The sequence below is a fragment of the Scyliorhinus canicula genome, chromosome 7, assembly GCF_902713615.1.
Source record: "Scyliorhinus canicula chromosome 7, sScyCan1.1, whole genome shotgun sequence".
Taxonomy (NCBI): Eukaryota; Metazoa; Chordata; class Chondrichthyes; order Carcharhiniformes; family Scyliorhinidae; genus Scyliorhinus; species Scyliorhinus canicula.
Window position 1 is genome coordinate 159,850,568 of NC_052152.1, and position 21,127 is coordinate 159,871,694.

The 21,127-nt window shown below is 41.2% G+C and overlaps 1 protein-coding gene across 2 annotated transcripts in view; it reads left to right on the plus strand.

The window, feature by feature from the left end:
- The window catches only part of LOC119969484 (ubiquitin-conjugating enzyme E2 variant 1-like), a 43,792-nt gene extending 26,915 nt beyond the window's left edge, over window positions 1-16,877 (plus strand). For both annotated transcript variants that reach the window (XM_038803161.1, XM_038803162.1), the window contains exons 3-4: window positions 12,667-12,792; window positions 15,122-16,877. In XM_038803161.1, coding sequence (XP_038659089.1) covers window positions 12,667-12,792; window positions 15,122-15,268 — 273 coding nt within the window. In that variant the 3' untranslated portion in view covers window positions 15,269-16,877. The remainder of the gene's footprint in view (window positions 1-12,666; window positions 12,793-15,121) is intronic.
- Window positions 16,878-21,127: the final 4,250 nt, after the last annotated feature.

The following is a 21,127-nucleotide window of genomic DNA, read 5'->3' on the forward strand; positions in this document are numbered from 1 at the left end:
GAGCTGTAGTCAATAAACAGGAGTCTGATGTAGGAGTCCTTGTTTTTGAGATGCTCTAGGGATGAGTGTAGGGCCAGGGAAGTGGCATCTGATGTGGACCGGTTGCGACGGTATGCGAATTGAAGTGGGTCAAGGCGTTCTGGGAGTATGGAGGTGATGCGCTTCAGGATCAGCCTCTCGAAGCACTTCATTACAACTGACGTCAGGGCTACCGGATGGTAGTCATTGAGGCGCGTTGCCTGGTTCTTCTTTGGTATCGGTATGATGGTGGTCTTCTTGAAGCAGGTGGGGACCTCGGAGTGGAGTAGGGACAGGTTAAAGATGTCTGTGAATACCTCTGCCAGCTAGTCTGCGCAGGCTCTGAGTGCACGACCAGGGATCCCGTCAGGGCCTGTCGCCTTCCGCGGGTTCACTTTCAGGAAGGCCGATCTGACTTCGGAAGCTGTGATGGTGGATATGGGTGAATTATAGGCTGCTGGGGCACTCGACAGCGGATTGTTGGTTACCTGCTCGAACCGAGCATAGAATGCATTAAGTTCATGGGGAGGGGTGCGCTGCTGCCAGAGATGCTGCTCGGCTTCGCTTTGTAGCCCGGTATGTTGTTTAGTGCTTGCCACAACCGCCGAGAGTCTGTCTGTGACTCTAGCTTAGTTTGATATTCTCTCTTGGCATCTCGGATGGTTTTGCGGAGGTCGTACCTGTATTTCTTGTATAGGACAGGGTCGTCTGCCTTGAACACCTCATCTGTCCTTCAGTAGGGAGTCAATCTCGCAGTTTGGCACTATCAATGCCATTTCATGCAAAGGGAAGGTCGTTGGACTCTCGTGTTAGAGATGAACATTGTTTGGGCATAGGCATGAATGTAACTTGCCACTTGTAAGTGCAAGCTTGAACTTTGTCCGGGTCTTGTTGCTTACAGGCCCGGTTTATTTCATTATTTGGGGAGATAGAAATTAAACTGAACAACCTACAATCACCAGCGGACATCCCCACTTTTTAAAAAATAAATTTAAAGTGCCCAATTCTTTTTACCCAATTAAGGGGCAATTTAGCGTGGCCAATCCAACTAGCCTGCACATCTTTGAGTTGTGGGGGTGAAACCCACGCAGGCACATTGAAAGTGCAAACTCCACATGGACAGTGACCTGGCACCGTGATCGCACCCAGGTCCTCGGCGCCGTGATCGCGCCCAAGTCCTCGGCGCCGTGATCGCGCCCAAGTCCTCGGCGCCGTGAGACAGCGGAGCTGACCACTGTGCTGCCCAAACATCCCCACTTCTGACCTTATGATAGAGGCAAGGTCATGGATGAAGCTGTTGCAGATGGGATATTACTCTGAGGAACTCCTACAGCAATGTCCTGGGTCTGAGATGATTTGCCTCCAAGAACACAATCATTTTTCTTTGTGCTAGCAATGGCTCCAGGCCAATGTCCCCTTTGAACTAATTTGTTGGGCATGGCTTGTTCATTTGAATGCATGGCATGCATGCGTGGTATCTTAAACAGAACAATTTGTGAGTGGCGTTTGGTACCTTCCATATGCAGCCTAGATAGGAACATTGCTCCAAACAGTGGGAATTCCTCCTCCGGGTGCTCTGGTTTCCTCCCACAAGACATGCTGTTAGGTAACTTGGACATTCTGAATTCTCCCTCAGTGTACCCGAACAGGCGGCGGAGTGTGGCGACCTGGGGACCCGAACAGGCGGCGGAGTGTGGCGACTAGGGGATTTTCACAGTAACTTCATTGCAGTGTTAATGTAAGCCTACTTGTGACAATAATAAAAGATTATTGTTATGGCACTGTTACTTAGCTGATTGAGAATTAACTGATGGGGCCTAATTGGTCAGGTTGAATTTGGCCTGCATTTTGTGGGGGCAGGGCACATCTGAGAAATGTTCTACATTGTCAAAAAGATGCTAATGTTGTAGCAGTGCCGGAACTGCTTGGATAGAAGCATGGTTAGTTTTCAATCCTAAGTCACTGCAGATAGGATATTGTCAGGACTAATAGACTTTGTTATATTCAGTTTCTTGATATCACTTGGAGTTAATCAAATTGGCTGTAGATTGTGTTTGATGATGTTGGGTGCTTAGGAGAGAGTAAAATAGGAGCATTGAAGGGTTCTGCGATCACGGGTCCTGTTGCCAAGAAATATGCAAATCTATGACCCAGGATTGGTTCCAAAGGTGGGAGCATTGCATAACCATTGTAAGCGTTTCCTACAAAGATATGTGCAATTCGCTAAATATTTAACTCTTGAGACATAAGCAGTCGCCGATTTGGCCGTGACTCTAATTTATCTGTACCATGTTCTATAATCAAAGATACAGTTGCCATCCCTGTGTTTGTGAGAATAAACATTTTTTTAAAAATTGATAACCAACTTGGCACTTGGCTGTAAATGATTGCAAATGTTAAGTCTTGTGCACTCTGCTGTTCTTTAAGTCTGCTCCTACTAGCTGATTAATTGTCCACCAACAATCACAACTTGATGATGTGGCAGGATTACAAAGCTTTAATCTGATTAATTGATTATTGGATCGCTTGGCCCTGTCAATAGCTCCTTGTTGCTTCACCTGGTTGGCATCTCATTTTTAGGTATGCCTGGAAAATGAGGACTTGTTAGCAAATAAGGTAGCATTGTGGCTGTGTTACTGGACTAGGAACCGAGGTCCAAGATAAAATCCTACCACAGCAATTTTGGAATTAAATGCAGATAATTAAATATACCTGGAATGCAAAGCTAGCATCAATTTATAAAAATAAAAAAAATAGCTGCTGTGTCCACTGTTCAGCATGCACAAGTCCCTTGTTTTTGCTTCATCTGGTTGGCATCTCATTTTTAGGTATGCTTGATGCTGCTTCCGGCATGTTCTTCTACATTTAAGGATTGATTCCCGTGGTTGATGTAATGATCGTGATATAATAACATAAATAGGAACAGGAGTAGACCCTGGAGTCTACTCTTGCCACTCTGTATGATCCAGGCTGATCTTTGATCTCCATAGCTGAGGAAGGATGTTCTTGTTATAGAGGGAGTACAGCGAAGGTTTACCAGACTGATGGACGAATGAGGAGAGGTTGCGTCAGTTAGGATTGTATTTGCTGGAGTTCAGAACAATGACTGGGAGGTGGAGGGGAAGAGTCCCATAGAAACCTCTAAAATTCTAACAGGACTAGTCAGGGTCGATGCAAGAAGAATATTCCCGTTGGTGGGCATGTCCAGAACCAGAGTTCACAATCTTGAGGATATGCGGTGGACCATTTAGGACAGAGACGAGGAGAAATTTCTACGCCGGTGGAATTCATTACCACAGGAAGTGGTTGAGACCAAAACATTCAATGTTTTCAAGAAGCAGTTAGATATAGCACTTGTGGCGAAAGGAATCAGAGGATATGAGAGGGGGGTGGCAGGATTAGGCTAATGAGTTGGATGATCAGCCATAATGAACAGCGGAGTAGGCTCGAAGGACCCAATGGCCTCCTCCTGCTCCTAATTTATTTCTATCCAACTCTTTGGGGTAGATAATTCAAAAGATTCACAACCCAGTGAGTGAAGACATTTCTCTTTATCTCAGTCCTAATTGATTTCAGTTCTGAGACTGCTCCCGTGTTCTTGGTTCCCCAGCCAGGAAAAAAAAACTTGTCTATCCTATCAAGCCTCTTCAGAATCCTGAATATGCAATGTGATCACCTCTCATTATTCTAAACCCTAGGGGCAACCCTCATTGCAAAAATCAATCTAGTGGACAGTTAATTGTAATTTCTTTTGAAATGGAGACCGCAACTGTAACAGTACTCCAAATGAAGTCTCATCAAAGCCATAGACCAATGTAGAAAGAATTTGTACCCAAATCTTCTTGCAACAAAGGCCAACAAGCAATTTGTCTTCCTTTTTAAAAAAATTTTAGAGTACCCAATTATTTTTTTTCCAATTAAGGGGCAATTTAGCATGGCCAATCCATCTAACCTGCACATTTTTCGGTTGTGGGGGTGAAACCCACGCAGACATGGGGAAAATGTGCAAACTCCACACGGATAGTGACCCAGGGCCGGGATTCAAACCGGGGCCCTCAGCGCCGCAGTCCCAGTGCTATCCACTGCGCCACATGCCGCCCTGCAATATGTCTTCCTAATTACTCGCTGTACCTGCTGTATTCCTTGTACCAGCACACACAAGTCTCTCTGACATCAGCTTTTAAAAGTTTGAGGGCAGCACGGTGGCAAAAGTGGTTAGCACAGTTGCCTGACGGCGCCGAGTTCCAGGTTCGATTCCGGCTCTGGGTCGCTGTCCGTGTAGAGTTTGCAAATTCTCCCCGTGTTTATGTGGGTTTCGCCCCCACAACCCAAAGATGTGCAGGTTAGGTGGATTGGCCACGCTAAATTGCCCCTTAATTGGAAAAGATTAACTGGATACACTAAATTTATAAAAATAATTATTTTTTTTATTTAAAAGGTTGAGACCTTTTTAACAGAGAAGAAGAATTTTGTGGAGACATCAAAAAATTCTCCAGCACTTTAAAAAAAAATGCAAACAATAAATGCGGTTGATGAGGACAAATGGCTGCTACCACTTGAATGTGAATGGTACAGTGGTATATAGCATCCACAAAGGATTTGATCAACACCGCAATGATTCTGGAAGATTATCAGCAAATTCAGTGAACTGTTCACAGGTTGTGGTGCACTACCATTCACCTATAAGATACAACTCAAAGAAGATGCAAAACCTGTGATCCATGCACCAAGAAGAGTACCTGCACCTCTTCGGGATCATCTCAAAAAGGAGCTAGACAGATAGACAAAATTTAAAGTAATCAGAAAGATAGAAGAACCTACCGAATGGGGTAACTAATAATAATGATCACTTATTGTCACAAGTAGGTTTCAATGACGTTCAAAAGTCCCTCGTCGCCACATTCCGGCGCCTGTTCAGGGAGGCCAGTACCATTGAACCCACGCTGCTGGCCTGGTTCTGCATTACAAGCCAGCTATTTAGCCCACTGTGCTAAACCAGCCCCCATGTTACCAGCCCCAAATTCTATGGTATGTGTGAAGTAAAAGAATGGCTATATTCGTATAGGCATAGATCCCAAAGATCTTGACGAAAAAGTGTACATACGAAAAGCAATGGACAGCCAATCTGATCCATATCTCGTGAAATCATGTTACAAAGCGTTACCATTGTCACATGGTAGATCGTCAGCAGAGTTTTTCATGAATAGAAGGTTGCGTTTCACACTTCCATACTTGGTAAAGAAGGAGCATGCATGAAATGCAAAACATTAAAGCAAAACAAAAGCAATTCTACGATTGTGTCTGGAACTTTACCACCTCTGAGTAATGATGATTTTGTGAGAATAGAAGATTCAGGCAATTGGTCGAGAAAAGAAGTAGCACCTCATTCCCACAATGACCAGACAGAGGATGGGTTGGTCTTGAGAAGAAATCGTCACGCACTCTTGGAAACCAGAGAAGACTTTCACAACAACGTAACGGATGACGAATCCGCGTCAGAATCAACATCCGCTTAAGTGTCAGATAGTTCAACAGTTTCTGAGCATGAGAATGTCATGGAGAACTTTGAATCTACAATGATATCACATGTAAATATACGGATGATAACGTATTAATTTATTCCTTCAAAGGAAAAGGGGATGTAGTGGTTATGTTGCAATTCACCGACTGACTCCCAGGAGTCTCATTGGTATATAAGTGAATGTTAGAGTCAGGTGACCTCAGACTGACTAGGGAGCTGAGAGAGAGATTGCTTATGCACGTTCATACTGTTCATCTGTTGTTTTGTATATATTTGACCCACAGTTAATGTTAATAAACTGTTTATAGCTTTAGCTACAAGTGTTCTTGTAATATAAATCAGGTCATCCGACAAGAACATTACAGCCAGGGGCAGCGCAGTGGCAGAGTGGTTACCACTGCTGCCTCTCAGTGCCGAGGACCCCAGGTTCAATCCTGGCCCTAGGTCCGTGTGGAGTTCGCACATTCTCCCAGCATCGGCCTCACCCTCCAATCCAAAAAGATGTGCAGGGTAGGTGGATTGGACACACTAAATTGCCCCTTAATTGGAAAAAAAATTCAATACTCTAAATTTATTTTTTTTAAACTTCACACTTGCGCACACATTGTCCACTCACTTAACATTACTTCCATCGCTTTGCAGTCTTTTTGCATCCTCATAGATTCATTTACCACCTAACTGTGTCATCAGCAAACTTGGATAAATTCTCTTACTCTCTTCATCTTAATCATTGATATAGACTGTAAGTAGCTGAGACCTCAACACTGAGCCTTGTAGCACTCCACTAATTGTAGCCTGCAAACCTGAAAATGCCCTGTTTATCTCTGCTTCCTATCTGTTAAGCAATCCTCCATCTCTACAAATACATTACTTTAAACTCCGAGCCATTAACTTGCATATTAGCTGTTGTGTGTCAGCCTATGGAATGCCTTTTATAAATCCAAGTATTCTTGCATTTCTTTGTTCCCCTTTATCTACCTACTAGTTACATCTTCAAAAAAATAATACACCTATCGAATATAATTTCCCTTTCATAAAGCTACCTTGACTGATTATACTATAATTTCCTAGACCTTCGTTCAGGCTTCTGTAATAATAGATTCTGGCATTTTCCTGACAATTCATGCTAGGCTAACTGGTCTGTAAGTTCCCTGTGTTCTCTCTTCCCTCCCTTTTTGAAAAGCACAGTTACATTTACAACTTTCATTCTTCTGGGAACATTTTAGAACCTTAAGAAATTCTGGAAAATCCTAACCGGTGCATCTACTATCTCTGCAGTTACCTCTTTTCAAACCCTAGGATGTAGACTATCCTGAGAATTTTGTTGACTTTTAGTCTCTTAAATTACTCAAATACCTTTTTTCTGCTGATATTAATTGCCTTAAGTTCCTCAATCTTATTAGCCCCTTGGTTACCCGCTATTTCTGATATGTAACTGCTGTATTTTACTGTAAAGTCGGACACAAATTTGCTCAGCATCTCTGCAATTTCTTCATTCTCTATCATTTCTTCTGTCTCTGACTCTCGGGGGCCAATGTTTACTTTAGCTACTTTCCTTTTGATATTCTTGTAAAAGTTCTTACAGTTTATTTTTATGTTCCTGACCAGTTTTGTATCTTTTTTGGTTGTCTTTTGGTTTCTAAAACACTCTGAACCTCATGCTTTACTACTCTTTGCAATACAAGTCTCTTCTTTTAATCTGAATACTATCTTTAATTTCCCTAGTACCTGAGGTGGTGGTTTATAAGACAACTCAATTTTCTTGGCCCTAAAATCATGCTTTTGCTTATATTTGCTGTGTGATTAACCTACCTTTTCAGCCATGGTGGGCTATACTCATTTGTAGCTTGCCTCTTTTTTTCACCCCACAAATGGGATATTTTACTTACCTTATTACTGGGTTCAAGGGATCAAGCAGGCAATACAACTGTGTTGCAAAGATGTGAGGCAGTTTGAGATGCCCACACAGAGCAGACCCCCACATGATGAATGAGAAAGATGGCAAACGTGCATAGCCTGCAGATGGTTCACTTTTACACTCCGCCCCTGTTTTGGAGGGATTTTCTGAGGCTTCAAAAATCAACTTATGCACTGACATCTACGGAATCATTCATGCTGAATTTTGTTTCAAATGGAATGTATACTTGTTAAACGTTTTAAATTGTTTCATGTTTTGCACTGTTTTATTTATGTGGGCCATGAGGTTACAGATTGTTGTACACAGCTCTGCTGCTGATGGCCCACGGTCATGGACGTCCAGTTTTAAACAGCTAGATCTGTTTGGAGTCTGTCCTATTTACACAGTAAATACATACAAAATTATGAAGCGTGTCCTCTGTATTAGTATATCATTGCTCCTGAGACCGGTGGTGAAGAAGAGGTCAAGTAGAGGTTTTTTTTGCTCTGTTTGTTGTTTCACCACCCAATAGTTATGTTCTTCAGGATTCTACCATTTGAGTCAATCATGTTACTACTGAGCCAATCTTGTTGATGGACGTTGAAGCCCTCCACCCAGAATATATTCTGTGTCTTTGCCACTGTCATTACTGCTTCCAAGTGGTATTCCTTGTGGAAGAATACCGATTCATTACCTGCAGGAAGGTTGGTTGGTGGTAATCAGCAGGATGTTTCCCTGCCAAATGCTTGTCCTGCTGCCATGTGTCTTTATGGAATCCAGGGTCAATATTTAGGATTCATATGGCTATGCCTTTTGATCAGCATTCAAAATACATGGGTCAGCGGATAAATTTGTCCTGGAAACCTTGCCAAAAGCTGCTGAAAAATAAATGATAGGTGGGGGGGAAAAAAAGTATTGTCACCCCCGTTCATTTTGATTGGAGGAGCAGCGAGCACATTAGACAGAAACTATGAGCAGCTGCTCCTACCTCACACACACTGTTGCTCCAACTCCTCCAATCACGGGTCCCTTCCTATGCTCCCTTTAGGGTGCACACATGCATGACTGTGCAGCTATGGCCCGCCCAACAGGAAGCTCAAGTGAGATGGGGTGGGGCTAAACATTAAATCACATGCAAAAGCTGGAGAGATAGCGCTGGAAAAAATGCAGCTGTGATTGGAGGTTAGAGTATGGAAAGAGAGAATCTATTTGGAAGAGAAGCAAGTGTGTGGAAGAAGTATAGCTTTGATTGGAGAGGCATAAATGTGGAATGGAAGGAGGAGCAGATGTGTCTTGAAGTGACAGGACAAGGTCTCCGAACGCAATAATGGACTGAACTTCAGATGGTGACAGCACTCCAGATTCACGCCTCAAGGGTTGTGGGACTGGGGAAGAGACCCAGGGAAAATACCCCAGTAGTCAACCAGTAGTTAGCCTTTGAGGAGAACGGAGGGAATGCTTGAGTCAAATTAAAGTGATGGGACCTGTGATTCAGGAGTGACGAGATTTAGCCTAGTTCTGTTTCTATATCAATCTAAAATAGGGGTTTTGGTTGACTTATCTCCTCTCTGCTATAAGCAGGGCAGTGGCCAAAATCAGATAGCTCAGCCAGAGCATTGGGGCTCTGCTGATCTCCTTTTGTTGTGCAACCTTCTTCACAGTTAACCAGTTTTTGGGAATTTCAGCTAAAAATTTATTTTTGCAAGAACAAATAGTTTTATCCAAAAAGAGTACTAACTTCAAGCCCTGTGTAATGAAATCAATGGAATGGATAAAGTCCGGAAGATGCGGTTATGTTTATGCATTGTTCCAGCTCTCTCAGGCATTGCAGAACAGACCAAATGGTTGTCAGAAAACACAATCTATTTATTCACTTGTTACTACTTATGCCCGACAACCAAAGACAATGAGCTTCATCAACTAAAAGTTGTTAAATTGAATAAGACATTTTCTCCTCTTATTATGCTTTTATTCTGTTTTTCTTTATGGAGGTGGGGTGTTGGTGGGAGTAAGTAAATGTCCACTGCAGATTAGATTGTCCATAGGCATTAAAGAGGATGAAGAAACAATTAATGAAAATGGTTCTTGGCATGAACAGATTGGAGAAGCAGGGGGCTGATCTCCTTAGACATTTTTTGACACAAGCCCCCAGATGTTAGCAGAAGAAATTTGCATGGTTAACTGGGCTGGATGTGCCTTTTGTTGTGTCTGGATTGATATCTGGTGCTTCACCTGGTTTTATTTTTGGCTTTTGTAGCAGTCTGATAAAGCTGAGTAGTTTGGTAGATCATTTCAGGGAGCAGCTAAGAGTGAGCCACACTTCTATAGGCCTTGTATAGGTTGACGTCAAGGTAAGGATAGTGGATTTTCTTCCCTAAATAAAGGTTGAGTTTTTGCAATAATCCAATCGTTTTCCAGCCATCATTAGATAGTAGCTTCTTATTCCAAATTCACTTAACTGAATTTAATTCTGCCAGGTGGAATTTGACCTAATTTCCCCAAGTTGTATGTTTAGATCTCTGGATTAATAGTCTAGTGACACAGGAACTATACCACAGCAATCTTAGGTAATTCATGCCAAATAAGTCGACAGCAAAATTGTTGAAAGATCTATTTGGCCATAAAGTATGACCTCAAAACTAGGCAATAATTAAGACAGCCGATGTGAAAAAAAAATTAGCACAGCCTAGCATGCTATAGTTCCCAAATTCAATATTGGGCAACGGAGTCTGGCACCAGAACGTGCAAAAAAACTGGGCTGGGTTCGTCTTGCAGGCTTCTCAAACTGCTAACGTTTCTTTGAACCTCTGTAATCTGTTGCAGTTTCCTGTAGTTCTCAAATTTCAGGTAGGAGCAATCCCTTTGGATCTTTCTTCTCTCTGCTTCAGCAAGCATTGTTTCAACCTCCTTTCTTGTATTCTAAACAATTTAATTAGGTCTCTCCTTTACAAACTATGTGAGCCAATTACCAGGTCATGTAATTGCTATTAATCTAAAAAATCCTAAGTAAAAGAATACTTACACATCCTTATCAGTATTGTACTGGTTTCGACTAGTTCGGTACTGCAGTTTTGTGCTGTTACAGGCAATTAAGCTAAGTTAACAAAGGTTTGCTTAGACACTAAACTATGGTACTTGAGATACTTGTGTTAAAGCTGCAGAATTTGAGTACGTGGTTTAATTTATTCGCAAAATGTGATTCTGAAACATGACTTTTTCATACATAATTTTTGTTCCAAACCCTTGATGCTCTAACCTAACACACATTTAGAATTGCAGTCATGGAGGTTTCAATTGACACACCATGTAGAGCCTTTGGGGAACGTGTTCCTGCTGTTTGTTTTTTTTTAAAAAGTGCTTCCTGGTTTTAAGTGGCTTAGCTCTAATTAGATAGGTTGGATACAGACCAATTGTCATATGCCTTAATCATTTTAAGACCTTGATTAGATCACCTGTCAACTTTCTAAACTCGAGGAATACTAGCCAAGTTTATGTCTTCATAATTTGCTGTATAATCCCTGATACTTCATGCATCCACTGTCCTTTCCAAGGTGAATATATTTCCTGAGATTTGGGTCTCCAAAACTGAATTCGGTGCTCCAGAACTAGGCTGCGCACAACAAAAGCATAATTTCCTCACTTTTAAATTAAAACCCCTTCGACATAATGGACTGCAATTCTATTTGCCTTTTTGATTAACTTGTATATGCGTACATGAGATTTCAGTGGCTTTTGTACATGGATACGTAATTCACAATGCTCAGTCTAATTATCAAATTGATTCCTAGAAATCCAGGAATAAAAAGAAAAACACCGGCAATACTGAGCAGGTCAGGCAGCATCTATGGAGAGAGAAACATAATATTTTAGGTGGTGACCTTTCATCAGAGCAACAGATTGGATGTGAGATCATTGGCATGAAACTTTAACCATGTTTCTCTTTCCACAGATGCTGTGTGATCCGAGTATTCTCTTTTCTTTAATAAATTTAGAGTACCCAATTATTTGTTTTCAATTAAGGAGCAACTTAGGGCTGGGTTAGCTCAGTGGGCGAGATAGCTGGTTTGTGATGCAGAACAAGGCCATCAGCGCGGTTTCAATTCCCGTACCAGCTTACCCGAGCAGGCGCCAGAATGTGGCGACTAGGGGCTTTTCACAGTAACTTTATACTTGTGACAATAAAAGATTATTATTATTATTAGCGTGGCCAATCCCCTACCCTGCACATCTTTTTGTGTTGTGAGGATGAGACCCACGCAGACATGGGAAGAATGTGCAAACTCCACACTGAAAGTGATCCGGGGCCGAGATCGAACCCGGGTCTTCGGCGCCGTGATCAAATCACCATCAGTCAACTCTCTCCAAAGGGGAGAGCAGCCTCTGGGACTGAAGGTATTTGGAAGTTGGCTGAAATATATGATTCTGTATTGATTCTTTATTGATTAGTTTTATTAGGTCATACTTTACGGCTAAATAGATCTTTTCACTTTGCTACAACTTGACAGTCTTGCTGTCGCCTTATTTATCATGAATTACCTACAGGCATAAGATTGCTGTGTCACTAGACTAGTAATCCAGAGATCCAAACATACAACTTGAGGAGATGAGGTCAAATCCCACCTGGCAGAATTAAATTTAGTTAAGTGAATTTGGAATAAAAAGTTCAAAACAAGCTTGAGGAACAGCACCTCACCTGATTGGACACTTTGCACCCTTCTCAACTCTACACTTTCAGCCTACGAACTTATTCCCCAATTTTGGTTCTGTTTTTTTTTCCTTATGCCAGTTTCAATCGTGCTTTTTGTTTTTGCTTTTAGACAGAACTTTTCATTATTCTGGCATTTGCACTCAATCTGGACAAATACTTTGTCTTTTCAGTACAACCATTGCCACTCCCAGGACATTTTGTTGCAGGACATATTTGTCATTTAATCTCTCCAGCCCTCTACCCTATCCCAGACTTTCCCTTCTGTTCATCCTCTCCCACCCGACTTTTCAATGGCATTATCTGATCATATTTCTACCTTACTTTAGTTCGAAAGAAGTCATATTCGACTCGAAGCTTTAACCTCTGTTTCTCTCTCTAGATGCTGCCAGACGTGCTAGGTATTCCAGAAATTTCCGGGGTTTTTTCAGATTTCCTTCATCCACAGTATTTAGCTTTTAAGTATTTGAAGGCATTTGCTTTATTGAACAATAGTGCTGAACTGTGCAACTTTTTCTTTTACAGACAATTTATGAAAACCGAATATACAGCCTTAAAATAGACTGTGGTCCTAGATATCCAGAGGCAGCACCACATGTTAGATTTGTAACAAAAATAAATATGAATGGAGTAAATAGTTCCAATGGAACGGTAAGTTTATATTTGTCATCATAGATAGCAGTGCTTGTTTTTCAATAGCCACATAACATCAACTGTTTTTGATTTTGGTGTCCAAAACTGATCTTATTGCTACCACAGTGGTGGAGTGAATTCTGTCCGGTAGATTTCTTTGGAGGATTTGACTCGTCATATGATTTAATTTTCATTGAGACATCATTAAATTTTGAAGCAAAAGAAAACTGTCCTAAAAGTAAGTACTGTGCTCCCCCTCTGGCTCAGTCAGTTGCAGAATCATAGAGGCCACAAAGGTTGTATGTTTTATTCTTGATCTGTGCCCCTGTAGCTTTTCTCTGCTGGAGCCAATGTACTAGGATAGTACAACAGATGCCAATAGTATGGGTTAGGAAGAGGAAAATTAATCAAGGTTTTGAATTCTGTTTGCTAGTGAGTCTTTCACTCCTAAATGAAGCTTGGTTATGTTTTGTAGCAGTATTACGACACAGAAGACCACCATTTTGGGCAACCGAATCCATGTCGGGTAGCCGGCTGATGCACACAGGATTAGCGTAATCCATTCAACCCCCTGAGTCTGTTCTGACAGTCAATGAGGTCATGGCTGACCTGCACCCTTAACTCTGTTTACTCATTTTTGATCCATATTGCTTGATGCTCTTACCAACAAAAAAAAAATCTATCAATTTTAATATTGATCCTTAAGCTGCACCCTTTTTGGAGAAGAAAATTCCAGATTGCTGCTGTTGCTCTTGAATGGTCTAACTCCAATTTTATGTTTGAATAGAGACTGAAAGCAGCCTGATGCCAATGCAGTTTCTCCCCAAAATGGATTCAGTTCTTTGAGAAGAAATTTACATTTAAATTTACATTTGGTAGCAAGTTTTACCCCAAAGAGTATATGGCAGGCATATTTAGTTTTTAACACCTTGTCGCTGCAAGCAATGCTTTACCTTGTTTTACAAATGAGTGATTGTCCTTTTACTTATTGTCTGTTTAATGCTGTTGCACTACTAGACACAGTGGTTAACACTGCTGCCTCACAGTGCCAGAGACCTGAATTTGATTCTGACCTTGGGTGCCTGAGCAGAGTTTGCACATTCTCCCTGTGTCTGCATGGGTTATTTTCCTCCCACAGTCCAAATGATATGCAGGTCAGATGGATTGTCCATGCTAAATTGCCCCTTCGTGCCCACTGTTTAGGGGGGTTGCAGGGATAGGGTGCGGGCTTGGGCCTAGGTAGGTTGCCCTTGCAGAGGATTGGTGCAGACTCGATGAGTTAAATGGCCTCCTGCACTGGAGGAATTCTATGGTGGTCACAAAATAAGTGGTCATATGATAACTGCTTGGAGTTCTCCTTTGGAGTAGTTAGTGATTTGGGTTCAGTTTTGAAGTTCACCTAACTATCAGGTTTAGACTATACCACAAGGTGGAGCAATTCTTTTTTTTAAATTTAGAGTTGCCAATTATTTTTTCCAATTAAGGGGCAATTTAGCATAGCCAATCCACCTATCCTGCACATCTTTGGGTTGTGGGGGTGAAACCCACACAGACACGGGGAGAATGTGCAAACTCCCCACGGACAGTGACCCAGGGCCGGGATTCGAACCCGGGTCCTCAGCGCCGTAGGCAGCACTGCTAACCACTGTGCCACCGTGCCGCCCAGGTGGAGCAATTCTTAATAATGGAACACTAACTGAAAGGAGATTGATGTCCTCCCCTTACAGGCTGCAAACATGTCTTATGCATACAAAAGATTTTAATTTATCAGTGTGCTCCAAGCACTTTATTTAATTTTCTGTCTTTTTTATTTTGAGGCTTAGTTTCACATGTAACTTCCACCATTTAGGTGACGTTATACATCCGTTGTACCTGACTAAATGGGGATATTTTAAGCTCGTATACATTTTTACGTAGTGCCTTTTAAAATAATTATTCCTTGTTGCATACTGTCAATGTCAAAGGGGCTGGTTTAGCTCACAAGGCTAAATCGCTGGCTTATAAAGCAGACCAAGCAGGCCAGCAGCACGGTTCGATTCCCGTACCAGCCTCCCCGGACAGGCGCCGGAATGTGGCGACTAGGGGCTTTTCACAGTAACTTCATTGAAGTCTACTCGTGACAATAAGCGATTTTCATTTTTCATTTTCATGTCAATGTCAAATATTGGTTCTCTGATCCTTGCTCGTAGTATGTAGGATCAGTGTATATGTTTATTTGCAGAATACGTAGAAACATTGATGTGGGAATGACTTGCCCTGATCCATTTTTCTAACTATTTGCATTTAAATCAACAGTGAATAAAATAGTCCAGCAGATATTAGTAATTTGTATTTGCATTTTCTCCAGGTGGATCCAAAAAGCATATCAGTCCTAGCTAAATGGCAGAATTCATATAGTATCAAAGCTGTTCTGACGGAACTTCGGCGTCAAATGATGTGTAAAGAAAACGGAAAACTCGCTCAGCCCCCAGAAGGACAAAGTTACAGCAATTAATCTGGAATTGTACCTCCCACTATTCAAGCTTACTTCATTCTCCACTGTAGTATTTTTTTTCTAGGCGCATCTTGTAGATCTCAAAGTACTGGAAAAAAAATCCCATTTAAAAAGCAATTAATCTTAATACTGTAAATGTAAGCCAATACTAATTGTTTTTGTTGGACAAAGTTGTATGATAACACAAATAATCTTGCGCGTAACCACTGTCTACACAGTAGAATCTTTGTCGTCAGGAATTATCTATTGAAATTAGTACTGTTGAGACCAATGTGGCACATTTAGCTAAAGCTGTGAATATGCACATCACACAGACACTTGCTGCAGGTTTGGCCTTTAAATTATTGTCCCTTCGCAATAGTATTAAAGCTCAGGACTATTTATTAGAGTCTAAACACAAAGGTTGGAACGATCAGTGCAGTATTGTTTTCTGGTCTTCATCTGCCAATGGGATTTATCTTGCTTTCGGAGCCAATCCTTCCTTTGTGCTGTCTCTAGTAAATGCTGAACACGGCTGATGTATTTTGGACCACTAACCTTAGTTTGCTGTAATGTGGATGCAAGCTACGTGTATAACTATTTGGTGTGTCCAGGACTTTTTTGACATTCATGTTTGTACAAAGCCACATTTTAAAGCAGCGGGTATCACCACAACTCTTAAACAACCATTGTTTCCATTAAAAGCCTATTTTGTTGAAAAGAATGTTTAAGATATTAGATGTATGGATATAACAGTCTCAGAAATTAAAGAATTTAACATAACTTAATGGTATTCTATTAATAGCCTTTTATTGTTTCAGCCTGATTATGAAATGTTAAAATTGTGCATGTGGGTTATACATGGATTATATTTAAGCTAAATTGTAAGTACAATAGCTTTGACCTAATCTAAAGTACATGTAAAATGCAAGTCGGAAAAACATTCTCAAGACAAATTTGTGATATGTACTTTTACTTTAGAGAACTGAATACTAATAACTTGTACTGCACTTGAGACAATATTTTTCAGATATGTCCGGCCTGTTTCGTATCTGTTAAGTTTATCTATGTAGCTCAGAATTATTTAAATTAGAATATTCCTGTGGAACAAGACACTACAGTGAGTTAGACAAGAGTTAGACAATTGTTTGAGTCTCTGGGGCTCCAGCAATCCAACTGATAGGCTAAAACTACAATGGTACAATGTAAAATAATTGTGAAATCACAATCTGTTTCACAATGGGCATGAGTCCACAGCCTGAGCTGCTTTCGTTTAGGTACTAATTGGCAATCTCACTTTTTTTTTAAAAGCCGTTCACAGGGTAGAGATTGCAAATGTCGCAATAAAATTGGATTAAAGCATTTTTTCCCCGTTTTCTTGGGTACAGCACACATTAATCCTTGCATTTCCTATGATGCCAATTGAATTTTCTGTGGCCCAATATCTTGGTAAATGAAAATATTGTAAATTATTCCTTGCTGTGTATTCCAGCTACTGAAATGTATTGTGCTGCCAAAACTTTATAAATGAAAATTGATGTTTGCTCCTATCAGGCTTGGGCTTTGGGCAAGCTACTAATTTTATTTGTACAAACCAGATGAATGAGCAATAAAAAGTGACAAATCTAAATTTACCTATTTCAGCAATAGCTGCAACTCTTTCTAATCATAGACACAGGTATTAAAATGTAAACCTGATAAGCTGTACAATATTTATCTCCTGTTTCTGCTAATCAGCTACAAAACTGAAACTAGGGGTGGGATTTATCGGCTGTTCACACTGGCGTGAAATTCCAGTCCCACGCCAACGCATGGTTATTCCCGCTGGGAGGGATGCTGTCAATGGGAAGCCCCACCTAGATGTAAAGTGACTTTCAGTTGAAACAGGCTTACCATAGAAATAAAATTACCATTTGAAGTATGTAGAAATACAAGATAATACATGGCTATAAACACTGAAAATGATAAAATATGTAATGGCCCCTTGGTTGATTAACCAATTAACATTTATATACAGCTCTTGTGTGGACTACAGCAAATTGTATCAGCAAACTTGTTTAGCCTTTTTAACCCTGGGTATTATGTCCTTGCAGTTCAATCTGCCATATTTGCTGCTACCATTGGATGGTAAATAGTGGAAACATGTTCTAATAAAGAGCTGACAATGCAATGTTCAACCCAAATTACTTAAAATATTTTCTGAAACTGGAATAGTTCCCAAACAGCCAGGACTAATTTAAAATGCCACCTTGGAATCAGAGTCTGCTATTCATCTCCTTGAGCTTGTTCTACCATTCGGTTAGATCGAGGCTGGTCTGTACCTGCTGTGGCTCTGCCTATCCTTCAAAGAAAAATATCAATCCCTGTTCTGAAATTTTCAATTGATCTAACCTCAATAGCCATTTTTTTTGTTTGCGGGGGGGAGTGTTCCAGTCTTAGTACCGATTTCTTCTGTTGATCTTTATTTGGTCAGTCATGTTTTAGACCAATCTTGTAACTGGCTCAAACAAATGAGAATCCATCTCAATTTTGAGATTATTATTTGTGTTTTTCCTGATTCCATACTCCATTTTCACAAACTCTTCTGCAGCTGCATGCTCCTTACCCTGCCTGAATGCTGTATGAGCTGACCAGTCAACCCATGTGACACTATATATGTTCTTTAAATAACTGCATTTTAAATTTCTTTTCATTTGAAAACCTGTAAGTGAATTCTATTATGTAGCTTCCACCCACATTATCTTGTTATTAGTCATAAAACATGAAATACAAAAAACTAAAGTCATAATCATTTAGTTCTATTTTTTAATTTAAGAAAGTGGAAGATTTTATTTTATAATTTACAATATTGCAGGTGAGTGAAGTTTCGCTGTCTTTTTAAAGTTAAGATGGAATGTGTGAAAGCAAGGAGGGAATGGGAATTGTTTAAATACCTTTGAAAAGCCAACATGGTCACCCGTAACCCTGGTTTAATCCTAGTCCAATATTTGGCAGACGTCGGTTAGCAAAAGATTAAGATTGCTACAATTGTCTAGAGCTTCGGGATAATTTTCTTCATTGTTACATAGTTCTGTATTCTTGGTGTTTTATGAATACATAATTTCACCTAATCAGCCAAAGTGTGTCACTGGAATTTGCATAATACAGGCATGCTGCCAAAGTTTAACAGCAGAGCTTGAGGCATCGGGTATGTTGAACAGGAAGTGTGTGCTATATGCACTGTTTTTAATACATTAACTTGAAGGTATCTTGTGTTAAGTTGGAGCATATGCTACTTTATAACAAGGGTGTTACATTATGTAACTCGGGTTGTACTTTTATCGGAGCCATTTTGGTGACAGAAAAGTCAGATTGTAGTATTATTACATTCTGGAGTTTTGTTTGTGATTCCATTTTATTGTGCCAGCACTCAGACAAGAAGGGCGCGTTTCCCCCAAAAAATTTCTACGTTAATTTGTGGCATTTTTTTCTGGGAGTTTCCCGCCGGCTCTGCAGGTGAGTTCCCCACTGCTATTCAGTGACAATTAGCCACTTTCTTGGGCCATGGGGATTTTCTCACCAATTTAGCCCACACTTAAAATTTTGTTTTAGCACTGGGGACCTGAACTTTGAGATCAGGCTGCCATTTTGAAAGAGTGCCTCGGTGAGCTTGTGGATCCTCCACGCCCCCACCCATGGGCAATGTCACCTCCCACACACATGGACAGTACTAGATACCCCTCTATGGTGTTTCTACCCCCCCCCCCCCCCCGCTTCCAGGACCCCAACCCATCACCCATCCAACCTCCCTCGGGAGGCCAAAGAATCGAGGAAGGCCAGTGGATCCCACGCAGGTAGGTCGTAAAGTAGGTTTACGACCTAGGCCCTGCCGATTTGGGGCAGAGTTCCGACTCCGAGATTCGCGGGACTTTGGAGAATCTTGCAAGGCGCGGAGGCTCTCGGGAGTCTCTCTGGAAGTTTCTCCCGGCACGCGTCGTGCTCTCCCTTGAGCGCAACACGACCGGAGAATCGTGCCCGAGATGTTGAAAGGAAAGGAGTCCTGTCATTTGGCAGCACTGGAAAGAGTAAAATTAGAGTAGCAAACAATAGGACTCTGTTCTTACAGCTATGACTCCCTTTGTTTTTACCTCTAAACATTAGCACATGGCTGCTTCAATACAAATGAGATCAATTTTTTAAATGGTTCAAACATTGTTTTAAAACTTAGTCAAGAAACAGATTATTTTCAATAAGACTCATCGGGTGACTAATAACTAAATGTAAACTCTATAATTTCCAATAATAATGTTCCTTTGCATGCCACCTGTCTTTAATTTAATGCTTTATATGTAGTCAGTACACTTGTCAACATGAGTAATGGATGTTATTTCTGATGAGCTCAAGCTCAATGAATGACTATAAAGCTAATTGCCAGCGAGAAGTGTGATTGGAATGGAACAGTGCAGCACAAAACAGGCCCTTCGGCCCTCGATGTTGTGCCGAGCATTGTCTGAAACCAAGATCAAGCTATCCCACTCCCTATCATTCTGGTGTGCTCCATGTGCTTATCCAATAACTGCTTGAAAGTGTCTGACTCCACTATCATAGCAGGCAGTCCATTCCGCACCCTAACCACTCTCTGTAAAGAACCTACCTTGGACATCCCTCCTATATCTCCCACCCTGAATCTTATAGTTATGCCCCTTTGTAACAGCTGCATCCACCCTAGGAAATAGTCTCTGAACGTCCACTCTATCTATCCCCCTCATCATCTTATAAACCTCTATTAAGTCGCCTCTCATCCTCCTCCGCTCCAAAGAGAAAAGCCCTAGCTCCCTCAACCTTTCCTCATAAGACCTATATTCAGCTCAACTCTAATCTCCCTCCAACTCCCCTCCAACTTAATTTCCCCAACACACCCTCCTTCTAACCTCTCTCAACTCGCATTCCAACCTCCCTCCCAACTTCCCCAATCACCCTCCAACCTCCTCATCCCAAACCCCCTGTAATTTATTCTCCAACCCCCTTCAATATTTCCCCAGCCACCTCCTCCCCTTCAAGCCCCCAACCTCCCCCACCATCCTTCCCCCCCAACCCCAAAACAGCATCTAATTGGTTCTATAATTACAGGGTCCTTTTTTTTAAAGCCGGTCCTTCGAGTCTGCAACTCTGGATACACCCCACCCCCCTCCCTCCCAGGCATTGGGAGGCAGAACAGATTTGGTGGGGTTAAATGTCCTACTCCACATTTTTGGTTAGGGACAGGTTTTATTTGCTTTTTTTGGAGTCATGTTGCAGTGAAAGCAAATGTTGCAGTTTATATGTGTGTATAATATTTCTCGTAGGTGAGAAAACTTCACAATATCAGAGCTCATCATTTGGGCTAAAATCGGTTGATCAATTTATTGGCAAGATTTATCATTATACAGGTGCAAATGAAACACAGCCAATAATTGGAGGTACCTAGCCTGGCTGACACAATTATAACATTCTCAAAAGCAACATGCTGTAAACATTTTAAGACCTTTTAAGTGAAACTTTGATCAATCTAATATGGGAACTCAATTGCTCCATAATGTCCCATCACACCGCTGCACCACTGGGAATAAATAGTTGAGAGAAATGAATTGAACGATAAAATAAGGGAGTATTTATAATATTGCAAACAAAAAATTCCGGCACTCAATCATCAAAGCAACCCTTTCACACTAAGCACACAAGCATGTTATTAATTTCACCTTGCAGACAGCGAGAATGTGATTCCCAGGCTTCCAGATCGTTCAATGGAATTTGAGTGTTTTTGACATCTGACAGACACACATCGGAAAGCTCAGTTGTAGTTGACATCAATACATGACTGCAAGCTTGAATGCACTAACGTTGTTGAATCTTAGTACACAA